Below are 10357 nucleotides of genomic sequence, written 5' to 3' on the forward strand. Positions count from 1 at the left end.
AAAGTGAACATATCAATTTTGGAACAAAGGTAACAGGAGTTTCGGATTATTCCAGGGGGTTCTGGAAGGAAGAGATAAGTAACCCTGTTACTGCCAAGATTAAGATTTCCTAGCAGAGACTGTTCCTTGCCCACCCACACACAGTCACTTTCCCTTCCATTCTTAATGACAGAAGGATGATTTCATTCCAATTTCTCCCTATAAAAAGAATAAATTCCTCAGCCTGTCTCACAACAGAGATGTATAATTCTAAAACTAAGTCAGGCCAACAGAATTGAGAAGTCATCGGGTAGGACTTCTGAGAAACCCCTTGAAAGGGGACGGCATTTTACCATATTTTCCCTTTTGTTCTTATTCACACAACCTGGACCTTAGCTGTGATGACTGCTGTTCCAGTAGCTATCTTGTCATTTTGAGGACAGCCTTGCACAAAAGATAACAGAGCAGAAAAAAAAAAAGAAGAAGAGCCTCAGTCCCCAGCATCATCATAAAGAAGTCATTAAAACAATTTCAAACACAGCTCTAGCCAACATAGACTTTGGTCTTACTGAGAAAAATTACAGAAGCTGTGCAGACATACTTAAGAGATGTGGCAACTCTGGAAGAAGAAAAGATTGCATGCCTTCCTTCCCTATGCCTTGCAGATTTTGCAAAAATAATTCCAGAGCAGGTTCATAGAGAGCAATCCCTCACAAGTTCACATCAGATGACTAGAAGTGGACTTAGAGCATGACTACAAACACAAAGCCGGTGAGCACTTTCATCATGTCTGACCAGGGAGGAGGGTGCTTTTTTTTTTTTTTTTTGTACCTCTTCAAGGTTGCAGAATTCCTGCCGCAGGGCTAGCTTCAGGTCAGTGCATTCTCGCCCGCTTCTCAATGCTACCAGACAGTCCTTGGTCAACTGTGGGACCTAGTCAGAGGACACAGGCTCTTAGTGGAGAAGTCTGAAGGCAGACTGTGCTCCTGCTCTGTCTGAAAATGCAGCCAGAGCTTTGTCCCACCAGCAGAAGCCAGCACCCACACGGGGCTCCCTTGTCTCCTTAAGGAGCATCTATGTGGTCCCAGGAATCCTCTTGTTACATCATAGTGGTAAAATAAGGTGTCTTTTTAAAAAATTATATATATAAAATAAAAATAGAAAATATCAACAAAACTATAGGATAAGAGGAGTAAAATTCCACACATTTCCCACCATCAGAGTTCCATACCCCATCCCATCCCCTGATAGCTTTCCTATTCTTTATCTCTCTGGGAGTATGGACCCAGGGTCATTATGAGGTACAGAAGGTGGAATGTCTGGCTTCTGTAATTGCTTCTGTGCTGAACAGGCAAGTCAATCCATAATCCCAGCCTGTTTCTATCTCTCCCTAGTGGGGCAGGGCTCCAGAGAGATGGGGTTCCAGGGTACGTTGATGAGGCAGTCTGCCTAGAGAAGTCAGGTTGGTGTCATGGTAGCATCTGCACCTTGGTGTCTGAAAAAGCAGTGTCTTAAAGGAGGCTCATTAGGTCTCCTTACGTGATCGGCTACTTCCATGCTAGACAATCTTAGGCAGGACACTTAACCTCTCTAAGCCTTGGTGTTCTTATCTGAAAAATGGATATAATAGCACCCCCCTTCAAGGGCAATTGAGAAGGTTAGTTGAATATATATAGTTATTTCAGTTACTAGTATAGGGTTTTCATGTATATTGTCTCATTTCTTTTCAAAGGAAGCTGTCTTAAGTCTTCATCAAAAAGGAAGGACACAGGGTGGGGGGGAGGAAGGACACTTGAAAATAGGAATAGGAATAGGTGCAGGTGTGACTTAGAAGGCCAACAACAATAAAAAAACAAAAAGGGCAACAAAAGGGAAAACAAATATTTTTAAAAGAGGGAGTCGGGCAGTAGCTCAGTGGGTTAAGTGCAAGTGGCACGAAGCACAAGAACCTGCGTAAGGATCCCCAACTGCAGGGGAGTCGCTTCACAGGCGGTGAAGCAGGTCTGCAGGTGTCTATCTTCCTCTCCCCCTCTCTGTCTTCCCCTCCTCTCTCCATTTCTCTCTGTCCTATCCAACAACAATGACATCAGTAACAACAATAATAACTAAAACTACAATAAAAAACAAGGGCAACAAAAGGGAAAATAACTAAATATTAAAAAAAAGAAGAGAAGGCAAGATCATAGAAAAATGAACAAATATATAATATATATATATATATATATATGTAGTTTATATTTATAGTTATAGAAATAAGCCAAGTCATATCTGTGACCTTGGGAGAACTACTGCAGTTTCCAATGGAGGGCTCTGGTGGTGGAAATAGTGTGGAATTATATCCCTGTTATATTATAGTTTTGTAAATCAATATTAACTCAGTAATAAAAAATCATTGCAAAAAAGTCTTATTCGGGGGGCAGACAGTGGTGCATCTGGCTAATCACATACTGTACCATGCTCAAGAATCCAGGTTCAAGTCCCCACTTCTCACCAGCAAGGGGGAAGCTTGAGGAGTGGTACTGCAAATGTCTGTCTCTTTCCCTGTCTCCCCCTCCCTTCTCAGTTTTTCTCTGTATTATCAAATCAAGACAAAAAAAAAAAAAAAAAAAGGCTGTTAGGAGCAGTGGATTCATCATATAGGCACCAAGCCCCAGCAGTAATCCTGGTGACAACAACAAAAAAAATTTTAAGTCATTTCTCCTGTATCCACAGGTGTCCCCTTTCCTTTCTCCACATTTCCTAGATGGTTAGCACTTTTGCTTCCCATAAGAAAAGCAGTGCCTTTGTTGATGCATTATTTTCTTCGCACCCCAATGTTTGTTGTTGTTGTTGTTTGTTCTTTAGTTTTACCTAAAACCTTAGAATTATTCCCTTTCAGGGTCATGGAGCTATCTCAGTACTGAGTATGGGACTTGCATGCCTGAAGCTCCAAGTTCACTTCCCAGCATTGTTATATGCAAGAGCTAAGCAATGCTCTGATCATTCTTTTTATTATTCTATTTATTATTGGGTTAGACACACAGAGAAACTGAGAAGGAAAGGGGAGATAAAGAGGGAAAGAAAAAGAGAAAGAAACCTGCAGCCTTACTTCACCACTCTTTTTTTTAAACTTTTATTTTTTTATCTTTATTAATTTATTTGATAGAGAAATTGAGAGGGAAGGGGGAAGAGAGAGAGAGAGAGAGAGAGAGAGAGACCTGCAGCTCTACTTCATGACTTGTGAAGCTTTCCCCTTGCAGGTGGGGACCAAGGGCTTGAACCTGGGTCCTTGTGTATTATAATGTGTACACTTAACCATGTGCACCATCACCTAGCCCCCTCTGATCTTTTTCTTTCTCTCGTAAAAAAATAGATCCTTAATTTTAAAAAAGATGCTTTTTTAAAGAAACTTTTTGACTTATTTGATAGGACAGAGAAATTAAGAGCGGAATAGGAGGGGGGTAGGGAGAGAGAGAGAAAGAGACATCTGAATCCCTGCTTTACTGTTTGTGAGACTCCTACAGATGGGAACTAGGGGCGTGAGCCCATATCCTTGTGCACAGGTAATATAATATAAAACAACTTAACCAGGTGTGCCACACCCAGCCCCAAAATCCTTTTACATGTCATGAGTTTTCAGCACTATCAATATTCCTATCTCTAAAACAAACACACACACACACACATACACACACATACACATCTCTATCTCCAGTCACACAGTCATGACTATGCCATAACCATACCTCTGGAAACTTAGCTGAAATGACAAAGTGCCCATCAGTTACACTTTTATGCCTTCATACCAGAGGACACAATCCTACAATAATCCCACCAGTGACCTTCCTAAGGTAAACATAGTATTAAGATGAGACAATTCTACCAGTGATGTGGCTTTCAAAGTGGGTTGAAGTTTGGGGAAAATACACAAAGTAAAAAGTGTTAAAGGTGGATGGAAGAGGTGAAAAGAACCTTAAGATCCTGATACATGATGATGGAAAAGGACCTTAATTTTGGGTGAGAGCATCCACACAGAACTTTCACAGGGAGATGAGAGATTCTACCTATGAGTCAACAACCGCAATGTAATCCGTGAACTGGCCCCCACCCATAAAAGTGACTGAGGGAAAATACCAGCTGGTGTACCTTACAGAATAGCTCCAATAGCATCTTCTGGCGAGCTCGCTCATAGGGGTCATATGGATACAGCTTCCTTCCCGGATAGGCATCATCCAGGTACTCACAGGCGATAACAGATTCATAGATCAGTTGACATTTGCTGTTCTCCAAGACAGGAATTTGGCCAAAAGGGTGCTTGGTATAGTACCACTCAGGCTTGTTTCTCAGGTTAATGTTGATAACTTCATGTCTTTAAAAGCAACGGGAAAATGGGATTGAGCACAGGTGAGAGGGTTAGACACCAGGTGATGAGTTTACAAAGTTCTAATTTACAATTATTTCTGGAAGTTCAGGTTCTGTTTAAAAACAAAAAATATTGCATAGGACATGAGCAGTGGTGCACCTGGTTGAGTGCATGTTACCATGAGCAAAGACTTGGGTTCAAGCTCCTGGTCTCCACCAGCAGAGAGAAAACTTCATGAGTGGTGAAGCAGTGCTGCAGGTATCTGTTACTTTCTCCCTATCTCCCCTGCCCTATTCTCTGTGTCCTATAAAATAAATAAAAGGGGGGAGAGTGGGAGGAAAGAGGGAAGAAAAGGAAGGAAGGGAGGGAGGAAGGAAGGAAGGAAGGGAGGAAGGAAGGAAGGAAGGAAGGGAGGGAGGAAGGGAGCAAGGAAAGGAGGGAGGGAGAAACGAAGGGGAAAAAAAGATCATCAGGAGCAGTGGATTAATCATGCAATAATCCTGGTGGCAATACAAAATAATGACAAAACAACTGTAAAAACTGCATCATTCTTTTTTTTTTTTTTTTTTAACCAGAGCACTGTTCAGCTCTGTGTGGGAGATTGAACCTCAGACTTTGGAGCCTCAGGCATGAGTATCTGTTTGCATATCCATTATACTATCTACCCTCCACTAAAAACCATGCATAACTATTTATCTTCAGTCCTGCAGTAAAGAAGGGAAAATGTTTTCTTATTTTCTTCTTTTTTAAAATAACTATATATATTGCCTCCAGGGTTATTGCTGGGGCTCAGTGTCTGCACTACGAATCCACTGCTCCTGGAGGCCATTTTTCCCCCTTTTGTTGCCCTTGTTGTTTATCGTTGTTGTCATTTCTGTCATTGTTGTTGGATAGGACAGAGAGAAATCATGAGAGGAGGGGAGGACAGAGAGGGGGAAAGTCAGACACCTACAGACCTGCTTCACTGCTTGTGAAGTGACCCCCCCCCCCTCCAGGTAGGGAATCGGGGGCTTGAACCGGGATCCTTATGCTGGTCCTTGCACTTCACGCCACATGTGCCTAACCCACTGTGCTACCGCCCGGCCTCCTGTTTTCCATCCTTCATCCCATTTACCCCTGCAGCTCCCCTGGGAGGTAAACTGGAGTCCCGAGGAACAATTGAGATCAGGCATGAAAAACATCACCTAAGAGGAACTAGTCTCTGGGAAGTTGACTCTGCCCCCAGGATCAGCAGCTAAGAAACTGTGAACTGCAGTTGGCATACTGCACCAAACTGAAAGAATCTGGGGTGGGTGAGGAAGAGAATACAGGTCCAAAAAGGATGACAGAGGACCTAGTGTGGGTTGTACTGTTATATGGAAAACTTGGAAATGTTATGCATGTACAAACTACTGTATTTACTATCGAATGTAAAACATTTATCCCCGATAAAGAAATTAGAAAGAGAAGAAAAAGGAGGAGGAGGAAGAGGAGGGAGAGGAGGAAGAGGAGGAAGAGGAGGAGGAGAAACTGAATGGAAAATCCAAAGGCCTGGCATTCTGATTCTGAATTCACATGAGTAATCAAACCACCACAATTTAGAACATTTTAAACCTAAGATACAGGTCTGACATTTGGGGGCCAGCAAAAGAATAGTGTGCTGCTTTTGCCATGTGCATAAACCAGGTTTGACTGAGTCAGTCCCCCACTCATTGAAGGAAGCTTCAGGGGCCAGGCTGGTTAAGTACTCACTTTGCAGTGCATAAAGATGCAGCGCCAAACCCCGGTCCTCACTTGCAAGGGGAAAGCTTCACAAGTGAAGCAGTGCTTCAGGTTTTGCTCTGCCTCTCTCCCTCTCTATCTCTCCCCTCCCCTCTCAATTTCTGTCTCTATCTAGTAATAAATAAAAGTATTTAAAATAAAATTGAAGGAAGCTTCAGTGCTATGATTTCTCTCTCTCTGTCCTTGCCTCTCTGTCTCTGAAATAAATAAATAAACAAATCTGATATCTGGAGACATTTTTAAGTTACCATAACTGGCAGAGCATTCTAATGGTATAGGACAGAGATGCTGCTAAAATACATATAACAGGGACTGGGCAGTGGTTCATACAGTTGAGCATTCTTATGTGCAAAGACCTGGGTTCAAGACCCCAGTCCCTACCTGCTCACATGGTAATGTGAGCTATGAATGGTAGAACAAAAAATAAAAATAAAATAAAAATAATAATGCACAGGTACAATCTACCCCATACCTACCCCCAACAGTGAATGTCAGATGTTCAAATATCAGTCAAGATTGACAAACCCTGTCCTAAAGAATATTTACATTTGCCAATTATACTTTATATATTATCTATTTGTCACTATCAAGAAAACGAGAAACTATTATTATTATTCTTAAAAATAAAAAGGGGGAGGCCAGGTGGTGGCACACCTGGTTGAACACACACATTATAGTGCACAAGAATCCAGGTTCAAGTCCCCAATCACCACCTGATGGGGGAAAGCTTCAAATTTAGTGAAACTATGTTTCAAGTGTCTAACTCCCCTCCCCTTTCAGTATCAGTCTCTATCCAAAATAAATAAATAACTATAGTGTCAACTACAACTGAACAAGAGAAGAGAATCTGGAAACAGATCATACATATCCAACAAAGTAAACTTGCACAATTTTATTTAGAACATTTCTGCATTCATATCCATACTTCTCTGGCACTAATGTGAAATTGAGGTCATTTCCTAATGGTAGACTTTTCAAGACAAGTGGTAAAGCCTGGAGTGACACGTGCTCCACACATTAGTTGAACCATGTAGGGTCCACACCAGCAAAGTTGCTCTGCCTTCCAAATCAAGACTTACAGGTGCATGTCTTAAAAAATGCCTTCTGGAAGGATATGTACCAACTATGTCAGAACCTTCTGGACACCTCTTGATAATAATGATTTCTGTGTCATTGTTTAGAACCATTCAATCAAAAAATATTTTACGTGAGATAGCATAGTGGGTATGGAAAGACCTTTCTGCCAATGGCAACAAACATTCCAAGTTCAAATCCCAGTACCAGCAGAAGCCAAAGTTTAACAGGGTTCTGATAAAAATAAAATTATAATAATAATAGTAATAATCACCTCCTACTCTGTGCCAGGTTCTCACCTAACCTAAAAATGCAGAGACAAAGTTCTGATCCTCAAAATTCACATTTTCACTAGGGAAAGATTGAAACAGACTGAGTGATGGATTGATTTGCCAATACCTATGTCCAGCAGTGAAGCAATTACAGAAGCCAGAACTACCACATTCTGCACCCCAAAATATTCTGGTCCACCACCTGCAGAGAGAAAGCTTCACATGTGGTGAAGCAGGGCTGCAGGTGTCTCTCTCTCTCTCTCTCTCTCTCTCTTTCCCTCACTCTATCTTCCACTTCCCCCTCTCAATTTCTCTGTCTCTATCCAATAAGAGATATTTTTTTAAAGAAAATAAATAATAATTTAAAAAGAATTTTGGTCCATACCCCAGAAGGGTAAGTATTAGGGGAAGATGACTAGAAGGCTCTGAACTCCAATTCCATCAGGAGTCGGAAAGAGAAAAGCAAAAAAAGACACTCAAAAGCAGTAGTAGGTATGAATTAGAAAGGAAGAGAGGAAGAGAATGCAGGACCACAGGGGGAAAAAGAAGGGAGGGTAAATACATATAATAGTCAACCTATATCTGTGATCTTAGGAGAACTTGTAGTTTCCAATGGAGGGAACTGAGACACAGAACTCAGGTGGCAGGAACAGTGTGGGATTGTACCCCTTTTAACTTATAATTTTGTAAATCAACGTTAAATCACTAATAACAAATTTAAAAAATAATTCACATTTTGAAGGCGAGGTGGACTAGTGCATGTGGAAGTAAGGTGGATAAATAAATGCAATGTTGAATGTGGTCAGTGCAATGTGGAACAAGAACAGACACAATTGCAGGTGCTAGTCAGAAAAAGTCTAGGCGGCCTCTGCTGTGTTTTTCCTTCACCAAACATGACTGGAGGGAACCAGCTCACAGAAGCCATCACTCAGTTTACCCTGAGTTGCCCTGTAAGTTTCCTGTATGAATGAACGCTCTTTATTTCGCAACAGGCAGCTAAAGAACCTGCCCTTCGCTAATTTTAGACTAGATGCAAGGCATTGGGAGCCCTTTCTGAAGTCTGAGCTGGGTATCCCTCTTTACTACATGCCTCCCACCCGACCCCGCATCCCGCACCTGGAAGAAGTTGGGATTTTGCTTCTCACCTGATGCCTTTGGCGCGGAGGACCAGACGTGTCCTGTGCGCATACGGGCAGAATCTCATGCTGTAGATGCGGATCAGACCTTCTGGGACCGGGCCCGGAAGCGGGCTTCCTGCGGGCGGAGCGTGGGACAGAGTAGATGAGACTAGCCTACCAAACCCCTGAAAGGACACTTTTGCAAAAAGTGACTTTTTTTTGCAAAATGATCTTTTAAACCCCTGTCCCACCTCGCTGGCCTGGAAGCCAAGATCCAGCAGCCCCCCCCCCCCACCTTTTAAAAAATATTTATTTTCCCTTTTGTTGCCCTTGTTGTTTTTCTTTCATTGTTGTTGCTGTTATTGATGTTGTCATTGTTAGATAGGACAGAGAAAGGAGGGGAAGACAGAGAGGAGGAGAGAAAGACACCTGCAGACCTGCTTCACTGCTTGTGAAGTGGGGAGCTGGGGGCTCGAACTGGAATGCTTACGCTGGTCCTCGCCACGTGCGCTTAATTAAGCTGCACTTACGGCCCGACTCCCCAGCAGCACCTTCAGTCAGTCAGACGGCACCCCCTGTCTGCAGCTCACCTTTCCCCAAGGTCTTAGACGAGTCGTCCCCCAGGATCTCCAGCATGTCTGTGCTCACAGTCGCTGCCCTGCGGCTCTGCTGCGAGCTTCAGGTACAGCTGAGTTCTGGCGTGCCCCTCCGGCCCCCAATTCAATTTTTGAGGGACTGTTAAAAACAGGAAGTAATCTGGGGCAGGACACAGGAGAAGTTAACCAAGAAAGGCATAGCTCCACATTCCCAATATAAGGGAGTAGTGGCTGCTAACTAATTCACTGGAAATTACCCGTTCCTTTGAGTACGTGTGCACAGTGGCCAAGGTAAAAGCGGTGAAGAGCTGACATATAAACTCCAGTGTGTATTTCAAGGTGGTTTAAATAAAAATTGACTAGGTGAGGGGGGAAATGAGAGGAAGTTATCTTTCTTATTCGAAGCCATCCCTCCTGCATCTCTAAGACAAGTGATCATATCCTGTGTATGAGTACATTTTAAAAAATTGGGCCAGGGTTGGTGAAATAGTTCACTTGGATACTGTGCTGCTTTGCCATGTGCACAACCCAGGTCCAAGCCAGTTCTCATGACTGCAGGAAGCATTACAACTGTGGGCTCTTTCACTCTTTCTCTGCCTCTAAGTAAATAAAATTATTTCCATAAATAGATAATAAAGCCAGACTTTCTGATGATATAACTAGCAAGTAAGGGAGAAAAGTTTGTGAATGCTAACTAATTCAAAAAGCTATATTCACAAAATATAACTAAAAAAAAAAAAAGCATTATTCACAAAAGCCAAGCACTGGAAACAGCCTAAATGCCCATCTATGGATGTGAGTAAAGATGATATGTTAAATAGTGAACTGATGCTATAAGCAAGGTAATTCCAATAGACCACATACCATATGGATGAAGTGTCTAAAAGGCTATCTTAGCTTGTGTGACATTCACATGATAAAATTGCATTTCCCAGACGTACCCTCTGTCATATGACTATATACACAACGGAATACTACTCAACTATATAAAAAACAAACCAGTGAAACCCTGTCATTTGCAATAATGTGGGTGGAGCTAGAGGGTATTATGCTAGATGAAACAAGTCAGAAAAAGACAAAAAAAAAAAAAAAAACAACATATGATTCTGCTCAGATGTTATAAAGAGCAAATGGAACAGCATCAGGCTGTGGCGCACCCAGTCAAGGGCAAGTAGTACTATGTGCAAGACCCACGCAAGGATCCAGATTCAGCCC

The 10357-nt window shown here is 42.2% G+C and overlaps 1 protein-coding gene across 2 annotated transcripts in view; it reads right to left on the reverse strand.

Annotated features, from left to right (window-relative positions):
- Nucleotides 1-9197, reverse strand: part of LOC103120044 (glutathione S-transferase omega-2) — a 30338-nt gene extending 21141 nt beyond the window's left edge. Inside the window, exons 1-4 of one of the 2 annotated variants that reach the window (XM_007530401.2) lie at nucleotides 9137-9197; nucleotides 8574-8682; nucleotides 4105-4327; nucleotides 811-912 (exon numbers count right to left, since the gene is read on the reverse strand). In XM_007530401.2, coding sequence (XP_007530463.2) covers nucleotides 811-912; nucleotides 4105-4327; nucleotides 8574-8682; nucleotides 9137-9182 — 480 coding nt within the window. In that variant the 5' untranslated portion in view covers nucleotides 9183-9197. The remainder of the gene's footprint in view (nucleotides 1-810; nucleotides 913-4104; nucleotides 4328-8573; nucleotides 8683-9136) is intronic. The other variant, XM_060171371.1, reaches the window with a different exon arrangement.
- Nucleotides 9198-10357: the final 1160 nt, after the last annotated feature.

The sequence above is a fragment of the Erinaceus europaeus genome, chromosome 14 (assembly GCF_950295315.1).
Source record: "Erinaceus europaeus chromosome 14, mEriEur2.1, whole genome shotgun sequence".
Lineage (NCBI taxonomy): Eukaryota > Metazoa > Chordata > Mammalia > Eulipotyphla > Erinaceidae > Erinaceus > Erinaceus europaeus.